This window comes from Ovis canadensis, chromosome 3 (genome assembly GCF_042477335.2).
Source record: "Ovis canadensis isolate MfBH-ARS-UI-01 breed Bighorn chromosome 3, ARS-UI_OviCan_v2, whole genome shotgun sequence".
Classification (NCBI taxonomy): Eukaryota; Metazoa; Chordata; class Mammalia; order Artiodactyla; family Bovidae; genus Ovis; species Ovis canadensis.
Window position 1 is genome coordinate 196,411,711 of NC_091247.1, and position 21,638 is coordinate 196,433,348.

Sequence of the window (21,638 nt, forward strand, 5' to 3'; positions counted from 1 at the left end):
CCCCAAACTGCACTAAGACCAGAGCCACACATGGCTATTTAAATGAAATGCAAATGAATGAAAATTAAGCAAAATTAAAACTTCAATTCCTTAGGCACACTAACCACATTTCAACTCTTCAGTATCCACACATGACTTAGCACAGAGACTGAACGTTTCCATCATCACATTGGAAAGCATTGATCCAATCGCTTAACAGTCAAAATACGTTGAAAGCCTGTAGGATGGCTGGTTAAGAGAAGAGATGAAATAGTGGAAGAGAAGAGAGGAAAAGGAAGGAGAAAGATTTTGAACAGTTTTATGGAGAAAGAAGCCTAGATCTAGAGCCCTGTTACATTTGTAAACGTTAGTAGCTAAAATTTCAAAATATATTAAAGACATACTTTTAAAAAATTTGAGAGCTGCAATTCAACAGATAGTTAAGTCTCATTTGTGTGCCTGGCATTGGTTGAGGGGAGATTGCTAGGCAAGCAAAATAGACACACTCTCCCATCATTAAAAGTAGAGTAATTTTAATCAAATAATTAGAATGAAGCATGACAGTTATTTTGTAATGGAAAGAATTCTGTAGAAATAAATAGCAGAGGGGCCCATGTAGCCTAGACAGGGCTCAAGGATCTTTCCCCAAGGAAGTGCTGTTAAGTAATCTGAGAAAGGAAATGTTTCAGGGAAGAGAGTGGGGTGTGAGAGGATGGTCACTTCGCGGGTCACATCTGAGTGCCTCAGATGGCTGCCAAGTCTGAGCTCTTGGCTTCACACAGGAAAGAACTCAAGAGTGAGCCATAGAAAAGTGAAAGAAGGTTTATGCAGGGAAGAAACTCACTCTATGGACAGAGTGTGGGCCATCTCAGGAGGCTAGAGAGGTGCCGGGGTATAGGGTTATCAGGTTTTGTAGGAGTGGGTAATTTCATTTTCTTGAGCTTCAAAATCACTGTGCCCAGTGACTGCAGCCTTGCAATTAAAAAGGCACTTGCTCCTTGGAAGGTAAGCTATGGCAAAACCAGACAGCATATTAAAAAGCAGAGACATCACTTTCCTGACAAAGGTCTGCATAGTCAAAGCCATGGTTTTTCCAGTAGTTATGTACAGATGTGAGAGTTGCACCATAAAGAAGTCTGAGTGCCGAAGAATTGATGCTTTTGAACTGTGGTGTTGAAGAAGACTCTTGAGAGTCCCTTGGAGACCAAGGAGATCCAACCAGTCAGTCCTAAAGGAAATCAGTCCTGAATATTCACTGGAAGGACTGATGCTGAAGCTCCAATGCTTTGGTCACCTGATGTGAAGAGCCAACTCACTGGAAAAGGACCCTGGTGCTGGGAAAGATTGAGGGCAGGAGGAGAAGGGGAACACAGAAGGTGAGATGGTTGAATCACATCATCAACTCAATGGACATAAGTTTGACCAAACTCCAGGAGATAGTGAAGGACAGGGACTCCCGGTGTGCTGTAGTCTGTGGGGTCACAAAGAGCTGGACATGACTTAGCAACTGAACAACCATAAAAATTTCATAGGCTAATGAGTGGAGGAGTAATTCCAGCTTTTTTTGGGACGGGGTGAGGATTTTCAGGAATGGGACCACCATCCACTTTTGATGTTTATGGTCATGGCACCTGTGGGTATGTTATTTGGCATACTGATATGTTACAATGACCCAGATTACTATGATGGTGTGATCACTCACCTTAAGCCAGACACCCTGGAATGCGAAGTCAAATGGGCCTTAGGAAGCATCACTATGAATAAAGCTAGTGGAGGTGATGGAATTCTAGTGGAGCTATTTCAAATCCTAGAAGATGATGCTGTGAAAGTGTTGTACTCAATATGCCAGCAAATTTGGAAAACTCAGCAGTGGCCACAGGACTGGAAAAGGTCAGTTTTCATTCCAATCCCAAAGAAAGGCAATGCCAAAGAATGCTCAAACTACCGCACAATGGCACTCATCTCACACGCTAGCAAAGTAATGCTCAAAATTCTCCAAGCCAGGCTTCAACAGTACATGAACTGTGAACTTCCAGATGTTTAAGCTGGATTTAGAAAAGCAGGTTAAAGCATCTGCCTCCAATGCGGGAGACCTGGGTTCGATCCCTGGGTCGGGAAGATCCCCTGGAGAAAGAAATGGCAACCCACTCCAGTATTCTTGCCTGGAGAATCCCATGGACTGAGGAGCCTGGTTGGCTGCAGTCCATGGGGTCACAAAGAGTCGGACACAACTGAGTGACTTTACTTACTTACTTACAGGAACCAGAGATCAAATTGCCAACATCTGCTGGTGCTGGTGATTTAGTTGCTAAGTCATGTCCTACTCTTGCGACCCCATGGACTGTGCCTGCCAGGCTCCTCCGTCCATGGGATTCTCCAGGCAAGAATACTGGAGTGGGTTGCCATTTCCTTCTCCCTCCAGGGGATCCTCCTGACCCAGGGATCGAACCTGCGTCTCCTGCACTGCAGGCAGATTCTTACCAACTGAGCTATGGGGGAAGCCCATCATCTGTGAGATCACTGAAAAAGCAAGAGAGTTCCAAAAAAAATCTGCTTCTGCTTTACTGAGCATGCCAAAGTCTTTGACTGTGTGGGTGTCAACAAACTATGGAAAATTCTTAAAGAGATGGGAATACCAGACTAACTTACATGCCTCCCGAGAAATCTGTATGCAGGTCAAGAAGCAACAGTTAGAACTGGGCATGGAACAACAGACTGTTTCCAAATAGTACATCAAGGCTGTATATTGTCACCCTGCTTATTTAACTTATATGCAGAGTACATCATGAGAAGTGCAGGGCTGGATGACGCACAAGCTAGAATCAAGATTGCCAGGAGAAATTTCAATAACCTCAGATATGCAGATGACACCACAGTTATGGCGGAAAGTGAAGAAGAACTAAAGAGCCTCATGATGAAAGTGAAAGAGAAGAGTGAAAAAGTTGGCCTAAAACTCAACATAAAAAAAAAACAAACCTCAACATAATGGCATCTGGTCCCATCACTTCATGGCAAATAGATGGGGAAACAATGGAAATAGTGAGAAACTTTATTTTGGGGGGCTTCAAAATCACTGCAGATCGTGACTGCAGCCATGAAATTAAAAGACGCTTGCTCCTTGGAAGAAAAGTTATGACCAACCTAGACAGCATATTTGGAGAAGGTAATCGCAACCCACTCCAGTACTCTTGCCTGGAAAATCCCATGAGCGGAGGAGCCTGGTAGGCTGCAGTCCATGGGGTCACTAAGAGTTGGACATGACTGAGCCTGACTTCACTTTCACTTTTCACTTTCATGCATTGGAGAAGGAAATGGCAACCCATTCCAGTGTTCTTGGCTGGAGAATCCCAGGGATGGGGGAGCCTGGTGGGCTGTTGTCTATGGGGTCCTGCAGATTCGGACACGACTGAAGTAACTTAGCAGCAGCAGCAGACAGTATATTAAAAAGCAGAGACATTATTTTGCCAACAGAGGTCTGTCTAGTCAAAGCTATGGTTTTTCTAGTAGTCATGTATGGATGTGAGAGTTGGAGTATAAAGAAAGCTGAGTGCCAAAGAATTGATGCTCTCTGAACTGTGGTGTTGCAGAAGACTCTTGAGAGTCCCTTGGACTGCAAGGAGATCCAACCCGTCAAGGGAAATCAGTCCTGAATATTCTGGAAGGACTGATGTTGAAGCTGAAACTCCAATACTTTGGCCACCTGATATGAAGAACTGACTCATCTGAAAAGACCTTGATGATGGGAAAGATTGAGGGCAGGAGGAGAAGGGGACGACAGAGGATGAGATGGTTCAATGGCATCACCGACTCAATGGACATGAGTTTGAATAAACTCTGGGAGTTGGTGATGGACAGGGAAGCCTGGCGTGCTGCAGTCCATGGGGTCGCAAAGAGTCGGACATGACTGAGTGACTGAACTGAACTGAACTGAGAGCCCCTTGGACATTTAGGGAATCAAGCCAGCCAATATTAGAGAAATCAACCCTGAATACTCATTGGAAGGACTGATGCTGAAGCTGAAACTCCAGTATTTTGGTCATCTGATAACGAGCAGCTGACTCATTATTGGAAAAGTCCCTGATGCTGGGAAAGATTGAGGGCAGAAGGAGAAGTGGGCATCAGAGGATGAGATGGCTGGATTGCATCACCCATGCAATGGACATGAACTTGGGCAAATTTCGGGAGATGGTGAGGGACAGAGAGGCCTGGTATGCTACCATCCATGGGGTCACAAAGAGTCGGACACAACTAGGCAACTGAACAACAACCAACTCTCTAAGGCACTACCAAAGGCTACTACCCGGTTGGCTTTTTGCCTACCCTCCCAGGCTCACCTTAGCTGGGTCACCCTCCTCGGATGTCTCCTCCAGCCCTCATCTTTTTTTTTTGGCTGTGCTGGATCTTCGTTGCTGCAAGGGCTTTCCTCTAGTTGCAGAGGCTACTCTTTTGTTGCCGTGCTTGAGTTTCTCACTGCGCTGGCTTCTCTTGTTGTAGAACATGGGCTCTAGGGCGTGTGGGCTTCAGCAGTGGCAGCTTGCGGGTTCTAGATCACAGGCTCAATAATTGTGGTGTGCAGGCTTAGTTCCTCTGAGGCATGTGGGATCTTCTCAGATCAGGGACTGAATCAGTATCTATCTCCTGCATTGGCAGGAGAATTCTTTCCTACTGAGCCACCAGGGAAGCCCACCCTCTTTTGTAAGCTCCACATTCCTTCCCTTTTTAGAGATGTCCTTTCTGCCTGGAACTCACTTTCATCCCCAACGTTCTTCATCCTTTCTTCCTGTAGTGAATTTTTTTATCCTCCAAATCTTTCCTCAAGGATTCCTTGCCAGACCTTTCTAGGTCAGTTACATTTCATCATTGGAGGCTCTTAAGCACAGGTAGCACTAGCCACAGACGCAATTTCACATTTGCAGGGATTAGTTAACACATTTAAACACAAGTAACATTTTTCTATTTGATTGGAGACAATGCTAGATAACAGGATGGGGGTGTGCTCAAACTGCATATCCAGCACTTAGCCCAGTGCAGGCACAAATGTGACACACTCAATGAATATTTCAGACTTTTGACTGTAAGCACATTACTGCTCACAAGAGAGGTGGACTGAAAAAATAGTATTTAGGAGTCATCAGCATACAGGTGGAGCCATAAAAATGCTCATGAAGCAAAACCATTGGGTTGAGCAAAATGAAGGCTACTAGGAACCTTGCTTAGGTGGAATAATTGGACAGAAGTCAAATTATAGTCACTTGAAAGGAAAGGAAGTAGCAGCAGTTAATATAGATGGTGCTTTCCCACCAGAGTCTGGCTCTGAAGGGGAGGAAAAAGGAAAGGTCAGGGGGGGCTTGTAGTAATTTTTAAATAACATCATTCGTGTATGATACAGGCTTTCTTGGCTGAATAGGGAGGATTTACAGGTCATTTAAAGGTCACTTACAGGTCATTCCTTAAAATGGCAAGGAAATTGGAGCTGTTTAGTATCGACCTATAAAATAATAACAGGCTTTGAATGAATAGTAAGGTATAGACATTTGTGCTCAGTTGCTCAGTGGTGTCCAACTCTTTGTGACCCTATGGGCTGCAGCGTGCCAGGCTCCTCTCTCCATGGGATTCTCCAGGCAAGGATACTGGAATGGGTGTCCATTTCCTTCTCCAGGGAATCTTCCCCATCTCTGGACCCAGGAATAGATTCCCAGTCTCCTGTGGTTCCTGCTTTGGCAGGCAGGTTCTTTACTGTTCAGCCACTTGGGAATCCCCATACACAGTTAAACCAGACTTTTGAATGCAAATAAGTTGTTAATGAAACTCTTCAACTAAGCATTTCTTATTTTTATGCTTGGGGTAGGAGTACATTTAATTTGTATTTTCTTTCAATAGTTCAAAAATATCCTTGAGTATACTTAATCTATATTTTAATTGTTCAGAAGTATACTTGAGTATACTTAATCGGTATTTTCTTTCAATTGTTCAATTTTACATCTGTTTAACAAGAGACTGGTTGCCAGTGCCATGTGACCTGTTAGGGCTCCACCCCAGCATAAGAGGCTTTTCTATGTCTAGTATGAAGGGCAGAGAGGAAGGGAGACGTGTATGCAATTTCTGGGCGATAAGATTACAGCTATATTGACTTTAGGGCTGTATAAAATCAGTTCTAAAATCAGACTGGGTTTAACCACCCTCTCCCTTTCTAAGATCAAATCAGCACAAGTCACCACTTCCTATTCCTTTAAAAGCCCAGAAAGGCTCATAATTTAGTCTGACATTGCTCCTGGAGCACACAGCAGACAATAGCCATTACATTCTTCCTTTTCCTTTTCCTATGTCACTTTCCCAGCTCAGTTTCTAAATGTTTTTATCACACGCCTACAACGAAAAACTGTCAAAGCCGCTTGGTTAGGAGCTCGTGGTCTACTTTGTCTGAAACCTATGGGTGGGGGTGGAGGGGTGGTAAGTGGGTCTAAGTGGCCTTGAGGTCTTTGGGCAGGAAAAGGTCTTCGAAGCTGTGAGCCTAGCAGTCCCTTAACACCCCAAGTTTGCAAATCCGACTTGGTTGGTGGTGAAATCTAAAGCCTGGATTCACGTTCTCCTTCAGTTTGCGCACTGGGGGTCAGCGGCAGATAACGGCCCAGGCACAAGTGCTCTCCGGGCAGGAGGGGCGGAGGGAAGCAGAAACTGCCTTTTGTGGGTTTGTCAAAGGAAAATCTGTCCTAAAGAAAATTAATTGACCACAGGTGGCTTACCCCGGGCAGAGGGGCGTTTCCAGGCCCACCGTGGCGTTGTTTGGTAAATAAGGATGCTTGCTCAGTGCCTGCTCCCGGAAAGGCGCTCCTGCACTCCCGTGCCCTGGGGGCTGGGACTAGGGCTTGGAGTTTACCGTCTGCAGGATCAGTTTCTCCCCCAGGGATGATGGAGGGGCTACGCTGTTCCCTGCGCCTGGTGGCCGGGGCACCCGGGCGGTGGCGGCCGGTTCCGCGCGGTGCGTGCGCTGGGGCTTGGCCGCTCCGCCCGCTTTCTCGTGGAGCCGGGCGCAGCGCGCCGCCGCCGCTCTCCGCCGCCGCGCGCCCCGGAAGGCTCCCCATGGCCAGCCCGCCCCCCGCCGCCGCGGCGCTCGTCCCTCAGGTACCCAGACCACAGGCTTTCGCGGGGGTGGGAGTAGGAGTGCGGGTGGGGCAGATCGGACCCCAGGCTCTCGGAAGCCCACCGGCCTGGCGGGGCGCGCAGCTGCGCTTTCCCGCACCATCCTGCCTCGCTTTGCACCACCATGCTGTCTCCATCCGGGAGTCTCCTCTTTCCCCATCCCTGCCCCAAATCTGGAGTCCCAGTCTGCGAACGCCTCGGAGAGGCCCCCGCCAGCCAGATCTAAAAGTCCCGCCGGGGACCTGCTCCGGAGCGAGGCGCGGACAGCCGCCGGGAACGTGAGGGTCGCCATGGAATCCGCTTTGGTGGAAGAGGTGGGGGCGGCGGGGAGGGGGGCGGGGGAGCAGAGGGAACGGAATTTCTGGGCTGCCAGAACTGACAGCAGCATCCTGCGTGCCTTCGCCACCCCAGAATATTTTGCCCGTAGCCTTTTGCCTCCCTGAATCCTTTTCTTCCTCTCTTCCCTAGTGATGTAGCAGATTAGGTTTTTTGTGTTTTTTTTTTTGTTGTTGTTGTTTTCTTGAAGGTCAGTACCTTTTCCTGTTCGACCTGTTTCCATTGCGTCCTTAAGTGTTTTTAAAATTTTACCCCCTCATTCCATGAGTTCTGTCCTTAACGAGTGACCTTGCGCCTGCATTGGAGGACCCTACTCGTGGAGAAAATGGTTCACTCTGGTCCCCATCGCTTTTCCAGGCTTGCTATTGTGCGCCCGTGATCGACAAGACCACGAGGCTGAGTGCGCCCAGGAGATTTCTCTGTTAATGGCTTTAAGCCCTAATCTAGACTATTTCCTCGGATAAAAGGGAGACAATTACTTTCTTGTTCTTTGCTGGTGAACCCTGGCGCTTCAGGGAGAACCTGGAATTTAACCAGTCTGCTCGAAGCCAGCGGTGGAGGACAAAAACAGCCGCGACCTCCGACAGGGCAGAAAGAGGACAGCTCTCGCAGGACGCTCTCCTTTGGGGCTGGTGCCTGGGTGTTTGATTCTCCTTTTCCAGTTTGCTTGGGGACCAGACCCGAGCGCAGCGAAGGGTGTGATGGTGAGTGATACTGATTACCCCAGACCCTAGTGAGACACCTAGTTTTACTTAATGGATTTAATTCTTCTTTAAGGACTGCAATAATGGATGCTCCGCAGAAGGTACCGGAGAAGGCGGATCCAAAGAGCCGGTGGAGACTTTCAAGGTAAGTTTCTTGCCAGAGGCTAAGTGAAACAGCAGTTTAGTTGAATACAGCCATTTCTTGTTGAGATTTGGGGGCAGTTTTCTCCGCACAGGTTTATACAATAATTTAAATAAGCTGCCATGCATTTTAAATTCCACTCCTCTGGGGAAAAAGTCGTAAGGGGAGCAGTGTAGGATAGTCATATAAAATTCCGGGCAGTTAATTGCTTATTTCATGAATTATAAAAGTTTTCTTGGAAAATAACCAGTTCATGACTTTCACCTTGAGGTTTATCTGATTCTATAATACTTTTAACCCTTCACCCTATTTGTGGAAAACGCTAAACTCATTTGTTTCTTCTTTAAGCAGCAAACATTTTACAGTAAAAAAGAAAAAGGTTGTATTTCCTTCATTTCTCTCTAAATTCTGGGGTTTGTATATTAAATAACCTCATACTTCACAGAGGAATAGTGAGAAGCAAGAGAAAAAGAATCTTGTGAAGTATTTTAAAAATCATAAGAACATAAATGTAAGGTTTATTATCATTTTTTCCTTAATTCATTATCTCCACCTATTCCTGACTCCTCCAGGCCATGGAGATTTTTTCCTCCGTGGCTTTTCTTTTTTCCTCTGTGGCTTTTCTTTTTTCCTCCTTCTGCTCTTCTGCCTGTTTCAGTCACTGTCAATTGTCATCCATAGCACAGAGTGTCCTAATGATCTCACATCCTGGCAGGGTTCAGAGACGGATGAGACTTGCTCATCAATTTCACACATACCCAGCTCTTACAATGTGCCGGGGACTGTGCTAGGCATTAGAAATCCAAAGATAAATTAAGGTAAGATCTCTACTCTCAGGATTTTTTAAAAATCAAGATATGATATAGTAATTTCCTTACTAAAATGTTTGTGAGTTTATTTGTTCATGTTATTCCTTGTCCTTTAAAGATAGTGTCCTCTAACCCAACAGTAGATAGATATACTCTGCTAGTCTATGAAGACTAAGTTCTAATACATTTTAGGGACTTAGATGTTGAGATATGGATCCTTGAAAGAATGAAATAAAAAGGATTCCTCCTTGATAATCTCTAAGGGTCATCTTATATAGTAAATTCCTCACAGGCTATATAGATTAATGAAAAAATTTCCCTAAAGGCTTTTATACTTTGATACATAGAAGAATTGTTTGCAGAGTAAAGGGTTAATTCATCATGTAAATAATCTTCTCTTTGTTAATTTAAATTTCTATGCTTTAGATTTTAGTTAAGGGAAGTGTATTGATATTCTCCAGGCCAGAATACCGGAGTGGGTAGCCTTTCTCTTCTCCAGGGGATCTTCCCAACCCAGGAATCCAACCACGGTCTCCTGCATTGCAGATGGATTCTTTACCAACTGAGCTATCAGGGAAGCCCATTGATATTCTGTGCTTATGTATTTGCATATCAAAACGTCAGTGGTAATTGTGGTTGAATTCACAGTGCAATGTGATGAGGCAAATGAAAAATGAAACCAATAATTTGTGGGGCAAAAAAAATAGTAGATTTTGTAGGACCATGTTGGCTTTGGACTTTTTCTATCTCCTTGATCACCTCATTTATAACTTTAAATTGCCTTTTGATCTCTCTTGGGTAGTTTTCATATTGTATCCCTTCTCCCATTTTGATACAGTCATTTTTTTTTTAACTTTTTATTTTATATTGGAGTATAACCGATTAACAATGCTGTGATAGTTTCAAGTGGACTGCAAAAGGATTCATTCATACATATACATGTTGATACAGTAATTTTAAAGTTAGGAAACCATTTTCCGAGAGTCCGGTAATGAGGTGCCTTATTACTGAAAAATCCTAGGGAATCTTTCTGTGGACTCCAGGGTTATCTTCGTTTCAAGGAGGTCAACTGTGACCTCCTTCCCTCTGTTTCCATAGCCCAAATTTTCTCCACAGCCCTTACTCTGTCATCCGTACAACTTCCTTATTAGATTTTTTTTTTAAGTGTCTCTAAATGATAACAAATGTAGCATCGATGGCTTTCCAAGTAGAGCAAGACAGATGCACTTGTTTTAAAGTTATGCAATTTCGAAGGGCTTCCCAGGTGGCACAGTGGTAAAGAATCTGCCTGCCAGTGCAAGAGACACAAAAGACACAGGTTTGATACCTGGGTCGGGAAGATCCTGGAGGAGGAGGTGGCTACACATTCCAGTATTCTTGCCTGGGAAGTCCTGACAGCTGTAATCCAGAGATAGCCTTTGAAAGTTTAAGTGCCAACTCAGAGAAGTACTGATGGCAATTGGATATTGCTTGAATTCAGAGCTAATAATAGTCCTCAGGGGCTCTTAACCTAGTTGCACTAGCCTGGTGCATGCTTCCCCATCTCAGAGCAAATGGTTCCCCAGCCACACATTTTGTGTCAAGAAATGGTTGTTTTTTAATATGCCCTTTTTGGGTCATATTTCATGTTGTTTCACAGTCCAGTCATTGTGGCCTTCCAAATTTTTCCACAAGCGTATGTTATGAGACATCCTGACTTTGAAATCATTGGAGAACTTTGGAGCATTACGAAGAGACAGAGTAATCATGAAGGAGAAAATAACATGTTACAAATATTGTTATGTTATCCATCTTTAGAAAGGAACTATAGGAAAAAGATGACTTCTAAAGAACCCTGATAAAAATTGTGCATAAAATTTGTTTCTTTTACATGAGTGCTCTTTTCCTCTTTGAACTGTACCTCACATCTACTCAAACAAGTCACACACCTGCATATCACTTGCTTACTTTTGAATTTCATTCAACTGTATCACCTCATTGATTAGATTTAGTTTTCTTAGGTAATTTCTTTTTCCTTTCAGGTTAACAGCTGTTATTTTTAGTTTCCAGAATTGCCGGAATTTTTGTCAATAAAGGAAAATTGGAGTTCTTGATGAAATTCTGAAGGTACCTATTAGTGTGCTATTTTACAAAGCTGCATGTAGGAGCAATCCTCATGTATAAATCAGAATGTTAGAGGGTTGCAATTCACTTCATTAACAAATTACATGTCTTACAAGAAGATGTAGTAGTTTACTGAAAGGAAACTAATACCTAGCAATATAATCACTTATTTTTGATTTCAAGCAACTTAACTAGTATAAGCAAATTATTACAGTAGCACTAGTTGAACTTAAAAACATAAAAAAGGCTTTGCCATTAACAGTGAGTCCCACCCATTGTGGGTGGTCTTAGAAGTATTTTGAAGAGAGGATTCAGAAAAGTATATTCTAGGCCCAGATTATTATTCAAATTGACTCTCTAAGGGTTTGAAATCATGACAACAGAACCGTCTTTTGTGATTTATGGTAAGTACAGGTTTTTGTTTTCAGTTTTGTTTTTACTATAGCAGTGTATTATGCTGAGAGATCCAAAACCATGAAGATCAATCCAGGTTTAGTGAGGTTTAGAACAGAATTAGTCAAACATATTTGATATGATACTGTGCTAAATGAGAGGCCAATATGATCAAGAGAAATGACTCTTTCCCAATTGTTTAAGTCAATCCAAGGGACTTTATAGAGGAAACTAAGCACTTGGGAGAGTGAGCTGTCTATATCAAACGGTTGCATGAGAAATGGGTAAGGCAAGTGATTGGTGGTTGGAAAGCTGAGGACACCCCAGACGACTGGGTTGGTTAAGGGTTCTAGTTTCCACTCTTACTGCTGGAGGAAGAAGGGAGGGAGTTGAGATAAGCTGGAGGTGCCTTATGTTCAATTTTACATGTGGAAGAAATAATGGAAAAAAAAAGATGAGAGTGGGAAGGCATCTGTAGCCGAGTTTTAGTCCTTCTATCTGTTCCCATGTTAGACAAAGGCATATAAACAAGAATCCCTAAGTACTGAGGCACTGGGCTAATGTGTACACCCAGTACAGCCCTAGACGTGCTCAGTTGCTAAGTTGTTTCTGACTCTTTTGCGACCCCATGGACTGTAGCCTGCCAGGCTTCTCTGTCCATGGGATTCTCCAGGCAAAAATATTGGAGTGGATTGCCATGCCCTCCTCCAGGGGATCTTTCTGAGCCAGGGATCGAACCTGTGTCTCATGCATCTCTGTGTCTCCTGCATTGGCAACGGATTTCACTGAGCCACCTGGGAAGCCTCATGGACAGCCCCAGACATATTCCTTATTAACAGAACTCTGCTTTTGTTTGCAGTTCTCTGACCAACCCTGAATGACAAACCTGCATTTCAACCTCCCCTGCAGCTAAAGATATCAATGTGATACATTTCTAACCAATAAGGCATAAGGGAATTTCTGAGAAAATTTTGCTTTTGCGATCAAAGGGTACAGATTTGTCTGGTATTGTCCTTTTCCTCCCCTTTCTTTGGACTTTGATTAGATCCTTGGGCTTCCCAGGTGACGCTAGTGGTAAAGAATATGCCTGCCAATGCAGGAGATGTGGGTTCAGTCCCTGGGTTGGAAAGATCTCCTGGAGGAAGAGATGACAACCCACTCCAGGATTCTTGCCTGGAGAATTCCATGGACAGAGAAGCCTGGTGGGCTACGGTCCATGGGGCTGCAAAGAGTCGGACACGACTGAAGTGACTTAGCATACACACAATGAATTTGCCAGCAGAGGTCATCTCTGAAAAGTGTAAATGTGATTGCCAGGTAAAGGTTAGAGATTTTTGCTTTTCATTTTTCTTTCCTTCTTTTAGCAGAATTTTTTGAATAAATTAATGATTGAGAAGTCAGGAAGTAGAAAGCAATATGAATATCAGACATAGGTACCCAATTTTGAAGGAAATATTATGTGTTCCATTTTGGACATATTCACTTTGAGACAAGTTCATATGATTGTGAGAGAGTATGTGGCTTTCACTAAAAATTCACAGATCCATGAGATCTGAATCTCTTTTGCTGGTTCTCAGCCCTTCCCGTGTACTAGCCTGTCCTTCAGAGTTTTAAACTGAAGAGTTTAAACTGAAACTGATGTGGAGCCCCACTTTTGAGTCTCTTTTTCACTGATCTTAGGGTAGGGCATGGGCATTGATATTTTTCTTAAAAAAAAAAAAAAAAAAAGAAAGCCTCCCAGGTAAATCAGCTCAGTAGCTGATGCTGGGAACCAGTGCTGTTTAAGTTGATGAAATTTTCAGGAGAAATGGTATGGTGTGTTTCTCAGCCCTGACTACAGTTAGAATCCACTTGGATAACTTAAACAAACAAGCACAGTCCTGCTCCATCCCTCCAGGATTTTAGAATGGTGTCCAGCTTCATGTTTTTAAAAACTTCCACAATTAAGTCCAACATTTTTTCGGGATTGAGAATCTCTGATGCCAAGGGGAAAGTGTAGAGGCTCAGAGAAAAAGCTCAACATCACCCAGATTCTCTTATTTTACCAGTGAAACTCTCCTCCTTTCAACTTTGCTCCTTGATGCTTCATAAAAACAGAAGGAAATTCAAACATGGTAGCCATGCCTTAATGGCTCCTACAAACTACCAGGAATGGAGAGATAAACTTGGGTTATGTCAACTGCCAGCAATGTTTGTGGTAAAGGTCCTGGGGAAATAAGAATGATGGGGTGCAATCTTGGTTGCATAGAGGCGGAGTATGGGGAGAACTGGAATGTCAATCAGTATACAATGGGGTGGGCTTCCCAGGTTGCTAGTGGTAAAGAACCTGCTCGCCAATGCAGGAGACTCTAGAGACATGGGTTTGATCTTTCAGGAAGATCCCCTGGAGGAGGGCATGGCAACTCACTCCAGTATCCTTGTCTGGAGAACCCCATGAACAGAGGAGCCTGGCGGGCTACAATCCGAAGGGTTGCTAAGAGTCGGACATGACTGGTGCGACTTAGTGTGCGCGCGTACGTGCAGAGACACACACGTGCGCACACACACACACACACACAACTGGTGTGACTTAGTGTGACACACACGCACGCACGCACAGACACACACAGACACACACACACAGACAAACACACAGACACACACACACACTCACACTCACACACACACACACACACACAGTGGGGTAATTGGTTCTCTAGGCCGCTCCCTTTCCCTACTCCAGCAGTCACAGAGCCGCTAAGATTTTCTTGTCAGTTCACTTTCCCTGCATCCCTGTCACACTGACTTTGCTGTTTGCTGTACCTACCCAGTGTGTTCCCACCTCAGGGCCTTTGCGCTTGTTTCCTCTACCTGAAATACTTTGCCCCTAAATCTCTACATGACCTACTGTCTTCATTCAAGTCTCTGCTCAAATGTCACCTCATCTGGGAGGCCTTCCCTAACCCTTCCATCTAAAATAAGCATTCTCTTTCCCACTCTATCCCTTTAAACTTTCATTTTTTCATAGCACTGATCGCTTCTTGACATCTGTTTATCTCTTTATTCTTTTTTGTTGGCTTTTGCAATTGTGGTTGATTTTTTTTTCTTTATAATTCTTTAGTCTTTTTCAAATATTTGATAAGTAACAGATACTGCACTTATAATAAGGAAAAAAGTGCTATTTGTGAAGGAATTTTAAAAAACCAGTAGGAAAACTCTGCAAGATAATTAGGCCAGCTCTGAATTGTCCAGGTATTTGCTATCTATAATCATAATATGCCTACCTTCTTTTTATTTATGTTAAAAATCTTTTTTAAAAATTTAATTTAATTTGATTTTTTTTAATACCAAAAACATTTTGTGTTTGAGTATAGCCAATTAACAATACTGTGATAGTTTCAGGTGAATAGCAGGACTCAGCCATACATACACATGTATCCATTCTCCCCCAAACCCCCTCCTGTCAAGGCTGGCACATCCCCCTGGCCCAAACCACTTATTCTTTATACTGTTTTTCCCCCTCACTAAGAGAAGAGGTCTTGTTTTATTCCCTTGGTTTCTTTGTGCCTGGCATAATACAGATACATAGTAGCTCAAAAATTATTAGGTAATTTGGTACTGAATTGGTTGAATGGACCTATGCTAGGGTTCTACTCTGAGCTAAGACCCCTGTGTGTGCCAGGGAGGTTCTTTTTCTGGTCATATTTATGCAGCCAATAACAAAACTGAAGCTGAGACTGGAACAGCACAAGCTTTATTCATTGGTGAAGTGGGAACCCTCGCAAATCAACTTTTCAACCCCAGTCAGGCAAAGACACCAAATGTGTAAGAGGATTGAAGTATAAGGGAGGAAACTGGAAAGTGTGGGAATTATAATATCCATGCGTTACCTGAGAACAGGAGTGTGGTTTGGACCCGGAACTGATACAGCTCTGCTTTTCAGTTCCTATATGTGGCTTTTCCCGCTGTTGGCATGGCAGTTGTCAGCTATCATGGTGCTGGTGGGTGTGTCATTTAGCTGATGTATTACAATGAGTGTACAGTGAGGCCCAAGGTCTAGCGGAAGTCAAATCTTCTGCCATCTTGGTCCTAGTTGGTTCTAACCAGTTCTGAATGAGTAACACTTGCTCACAGTGGCTACCACTTGTCCTCGACTGGCAGCGAGCTTGGCAGAGAAGGAAGACTGAGCCCTTGCATCTTGGTATCTCCTGTGCTTGCTTAGTGCAGTGCAGTGCCTGAGCCGCGGTACTGGTACCGTGTTCACTGAGTGAATAAAAAGGCAAAATACTAAGAATAATAAAACAGATAAGGAAGAAACGAGTAAGGGAAGGAAAAGAAATCACCCTACAGTTTGGTATGAGTCAAAGCCATAGTCTTGTTTTTAAAAGTTTCTCTGTAGATTGTTGTTGAAATACTAATGGTAGTGTTGCCCAATGTTGTCCAACTCTTTGCGACCCGATGGACTATAGCCTGCCAAATTCCTCTATTCATGGAATTCTCCAGGCAAGACTACTGGAGTGGGTAGCCATTCCCTTCTCCAGGGGATCATTCCGACCAGGAATCAGCCTTGGTCTCCTGCATTGTAGGTTGTTGGAATAAAGTTGTATATATTCCATTGCCTGTTAGTTTCATGGCAAGGTAGGGTTACTGGGAAACCTAGAAATCCCCAAAGGTAGAAAGACCTTGTGTGACTGTGTTCTCGTTGATTAACTAGTGATAGAATTGACTACCTAATATTAGAAATAGCAGATGGGAAGTCAAACTTCATTTTCCTTTTTAAAAACTTAAATTGCTTTATTAAAACCACACAATTTAGAACTTAGTAATTTTACTTTTGAAGAACCATGCAAATCATTGGTTTTGTCTTTGAAAAAAAAGAAAGCCGATGTCTGTTGCCTTTGAGGTATTTAAGATGTGTCCTGAATTCATGGATTAAGAACTCACCCCTTCTACTCACAGTATCTCCACCCCATTTTCATCTACTTTCATCTTTCTGTTTTTGTTGTGTATCTTACGACTTTCCCTTGTTACTAAGAAACTTTTGTTAATGGTGTTAATAAGTGAAAATTTGCATTGAGTTTGTCTTCTTGTATTGCTATAGTTCCAGATTTTTCTTAGCCCAGGATCCCCCTAGCCACTAAAAAAAAAAAAAATAACCAAAGCAAAAGCACAAGTGCTTCATTGTACAAGAATACTGTGAAACCATTCATGTAATACAAAGTGTATGTTAGGATTTCACTCTCTTTAAATCCTGGCCATCTTCTGGGAATGAGTCTGTCATCCATTGTGGAGTGCAGCTGAAATCAACCAAATGTTATTTTCAGTATCTAAGAAAACCTTTACTGTTGTATGTGGCAGGCACTGTGCTGGGGCTGGACATTTAACTGCAAGTACCCTAGCTAGAGTTCTTATCTAAACAGTCTCAATGGACTGGCAAACTGCTTTTGTTTTATTTCTTTTTAACTGAAGGATGATTGGTTTACATATTGGGTTGATTTCTGCCATACATCAACATGAATTAGCCATGGTGTACATATATGTTGGAGTGGTAAAGAATCTGCCTGCTATACAGGAGACACAGGTTCGATCCCTGGGTCAGGAAGATCCCCTGGAGGAGGGCAGCCCACTCCAGTATTCTTGCCTGGAGAGTCCCATGGACAGAGGAGCCCGGCAGGCTACAGTCCATGGAGTCGCAAGAGTCAGACACAACTTAGCGACCAAACCACCACCACCGCAGGTGATAACTGAAGCTATGGAAGTGAATGAAACTGCCTGGCGGGCTACAGTCCATAGGGTCGCAAAGAGCTGGACTCACTGAAGCGATTTAGCACACACACACGTTGTCCTTTATGCTTTGTGCTTCATTGTAATGGAAGCTTTCTGGTTGTTTTAAAATAAATAGCATTTTGGACCTAAATATTACTCTAAAATTAACTGATTCATAATATATCAAACCACAAAGGTGGCTGTAAAGCAGTGAATTAACCAGATATAACTAGGTCATTCAGAAAATAATGATAAGAGGTGATGATACAAAGTGAGGTTCTGAAGTTCTGTATTTGTTTTGTGGGGGTGGGGAAATGACTACTTCGTGTATTGAAAGAAATGAAGTCTGACCTTCCTAACAGCCTGATCACAGCCTGAACTTGTCCTTGGTTCGTTTTGTGTTTAAGTAAGTCTGAATGCGCCTTCCCCTGTGGTTTGTGTCAGCTGTTCTACAGTTATTGTAAAGTTAGTGATGCTATTGTTTGTGATCCGGATGTGTATGTGGTGGTCATTTGTGATTGGCAAGCCGGCTGTGGAGAGCTGGTGCAACGGGGCTGTGTGAAGTTGTTTCCTATTACTCTTATTTATCTTTCTTTGAATAAGGGGTCCTTTGTTCACTGTTTCCTCAACACAGAATAGAGGATTTATATCTTAGTGTTCAATCTCTACTTCTGCTTTCAACGAGGAAAACATTTGCTTCACTGCTGCCTGTCTCCTACCATGTACCCAGAGGGTTTTGGAAGCTGCTGCCAAGAATTCTTGGAGGGAGCCGGAGTATAACCATCCCAAGAGATTCAGTTCTTGGTGACATTCTTTTTAGTTTAATAAGTCATTGTGAGTGCTGCTGTTTTGATTCTAAGACCCGCCCTTCTTCTTTCCCGAATGTTCTACACGGGTCTAATGATGGAAGTGAAGAAATATGTTCTTCCTTTAGCATGATTTGACTCCATCTACTATTTCATCCCAGTTTCTAAACGTCACTGAAAAATTTTAGTTCTGATATTTGTTTGGTAGTATACATTGCAAAGAATTGTTTTGTTTTGTTTTTTTTTTTTGGTTGCATCTTGCAGCTTCTGGGATCTTAGCTCCCAACCTAACCTCTGGACTGCCAGGGAATTCCCTACGTTGCAGAGATATGAAACAAGAGATTCTGAATGGAGGCATGGTTTCGCTTGGCTCACCTAGTGTTGTTAAGTTTCTGAGTTAGTTGCCAACATTTAAAAATTAAATGATTTCACTTTTTAATGGCCAGTGACTTAAATTCTGTCTTTTTACTGTCGGCCTCCTCTAGCTGATGGATGTTCAGTTACTTTTCTTTAATGGTGCTAACTTTCTTCCCCAGGCTGAAGATCTAATAATCACACGAGCCACCATTTTAAAGGAAAAACCAGACCCCAGTACTCTGGTTTTTGGAACAGTTTTTACAGATCACATGTTAACAGTGGAGTGGTCCTTGGAGCTTGGATGGGAGAAACCACGCATCAAACCTCTTCAAAACCTCTCACTGCATCCGGGTTCATCGGCTTTGCACTATGCTGTGGAAGTAAGTACTTGGAAATTAATGATGGTGACATATTGGTCTTCACTGTGGTTACTAAGTAGCTTCCTCTGCTCAAAGAGCTCTAGGGCAGTGTGGTCTTTACCATATTAACTAGAGGCAATCATAAGTGTCTGTATAAACAGTTGGATTGAAGGTGAGTCTTAACTAATTTTTCAGATTATCTTGAATTTTTAAAATGTCAATTGAAAAATCATGTAGATGGTAAGCACACTCTAGGGTGTAGAGAATAGAAATATAATGTTTTGCACATGAAACTTGTAACATTGGCTTATAGTATTATCAGAAAATTATTTGGAACAAATGGGAAGGACAGAAAATTAGCAATTAAAAAGCCTGTACTGTTAATATCTCACTAAGTCACTGCTCTTAGATCTCCTAATGATTGACAATGGATCATTAGGTATAGTATTATATTTATATTTTAATGCTAACTGCATGGTTTTATGACAGCAATAACTTGTTATGCATGTTAAGGGACATTTAATTAAATGTCAGCCTTCAAGCATGAATGGAATAATTATAAGCATTAAGTATTAAATAGAAGATGCTTTCTGTGGTCCTACTTAGGATACCCACTTAGCCAAATATACAATATATTCCCTGATCCCTGTGTGGCTTCCCTGGTGGCTCAGTGGTAAAGAATCTGCCTGCAATACAGGAGACCCAAGTTCAGTCCCTGGGTAGGGAAGATCCCCTGGAGAAGGAAATGGCAACCCACTCCAGTATTCTTGTCTGGGAAATCCCATGTACAGAGAAGTGTTGCAGACTGCTGTCACTCATTTTTAATGTATTGGATACCTTTCCTAGAATATTGGGATTCAAGAATCAAGCAGTGGCCTATTATTTAAGGGGCTGAAAGATGGAAATAGTGAATATTCATATTGATATTGATAAAATAACTACATTTGTTTATTGAAATCCTGCAATATGCCCTCTACTGGGTACCTTATATGGGTCAGCTCTTCTAATTGTTTTAAGTGAGAAAAATGTAGTTAATCATTCAGATTCTGGAGTTAAACATCCTGGGTTCAGATCCTGTCTAGAGTCGTATTATTTTGACCCACAAATTAACATGCATATAGTCTCCTTGGACATCTTTCTCTTCCACTAATCAGCCCCATTTTTTGTTTCATTTTGTTTTGTTTTTAGAGCTAAAACTACATGAGGTTTTGTTGATTTCAAACGTATTTTTTGATAAAAAAGTGAAAAGTGAAAGTGTAAGTTGCTCAGTCATGTCTGACTCTTTGCAACCCCAGAGACTGTTCAGTGAATTCTCCAGGCCAGAATACTGGAATGAGTACCCTTCCCCTTCTCCAAGGGATCTTCCCAACCCAGGGATCAAACCCAGGTCTTCCACATTGCAGGCAAATTCTTTACCAGTTGAGCCACAACGGAAGCCCAAGAATACTGGAGTGGGTAGCCCATCTCTTCTCCAGTAGATCTTCCCGACCATAAATAGTGACACTTTCACATAGTGAAGGAGAGAAATGGAAGTGTGAGTAGGGAACCTAGATGAAAGAAAATGAAATTTTACAACATGTACTTCATTTTCAAGTTAAGATAAATATTTAGTGAGATAAAGGATAATTTGAAAAAGTGGACAACACACTATTTAATGAATACTTATATAAAGGAATGCCCAAATAGCTACCATCCAGGCAAAGAAATGGACAGCTTGAGTATCCCAGAAACCTTCATTGTACCCCTTCTATGTCATAAACCCTGTATTTTCTGGCACTACTTTTATGATGATTTTTCTTTGCTTTTCACTTTGGATTATGTGTACCTCTAACACTACAGGTTTGCCTCTTTTTGAACTTTGTGTAAGTGGAATTATATAAACATATATATTGCATGTGTGTGCACCTGCACACGTATCTATTGTTTGAGCTCAATATTATGTGAGATCTATCCATCCAGGACCAGTCCTAATGTCTGTGGGGTCTGGGACAAAAGTAAAAACAGAGACATCCCATAGTCTACCCTCTCTCTTTCTTTCTATCCTGACTCATCCTGTATGACAAGGGGCCTTTTGCACACGCACGTAGATGCCCACCCCACCTGCAAACAGATGACCCTTGGCCATCCGTTGGACTTAGATGCAAGCACCCTAGTGACCCTGCCTGTTCTTAAGAGATCAGGAGGCCTGCTCAGACCCTGAAAATAGGATCAGGGCCATTTGGGCAGGGAATTTAGGGAATCCCTGGAACTGAGTATTTGGAGTCTGTCTAGAAAAGGGTCCAGTCAACTACTTGCTCCAAGGAGGTCACAACCGGGGGAAGATAGAGGTGAGACGCCCTCGAAAGTGTGAAACTCAGGGCAGAGACCTGTGTTATCCGAGTCTCAGGGTGGTGGGTACCACATCGTATGTTCCTTATAGCAGTAGTGTTATGTGAATATATTCAGTCTGTTGTTGACTTGGCACTTGTTCAGTTTCCTTCTGTGAATTCTTGTACATAGTATGCTGGTGTAGTTGTTTGCATGTTTCTTTAAGTCAGCAGTTCTCGAAGTGTGGTCCGTAGAGACCCCCACAGGCTGCCCTTTGAAGAGATTGCTTAAGGCAAAACTCTTCACAGTAATACCAAGGTATTATTTTTCTTTCTCACTGTGTTGACATTCGTACCAGATAACGCTTTGCCACCCAACCTCTGTTAGTCATTGGATTGTTTATTGCTGTGCATGACGGTATAAAAAGAATGTCAGCTCTACTTAATGTTCTCAGTGAA

General features: G+C 42.8%; 1 protein-coding gene across 7 annotated transcripts in view; it reads left to right on the forward strand.

The window, feature by feature from the left end:
* Positions 1-21,638, forward strand: part of BCAT1 (branched chain amino acid transaminase 1) — a 114,402-nt gene that overhangs the window by 31,937 nt on the left and 60,827 nt on the right. For 2 of the 7 annotated variants that reach the window (XM_069581206.1, XM_069581207.1), the window contains 2 exons: positions 8,233-8,304; positions 18,694-18,894. In XM_069581206.1, the coding sequence (XP_069437307.1) occupies positions 8,233-8,304; positions 18,694-18,894 (273 nt within the window). Of the gene's footprint in view, positions 1-6,814; positions 7,434-7,557; positions 8,160-8,232; positions 8,305-18,693; positions 18,895-21,638 lie in introns of those variants that run through there. The other 5 variants (XM_069581211.1, XM_069581210.1, XM_069581212.1 and 2 more) reach the window with 5 other exon arrangements.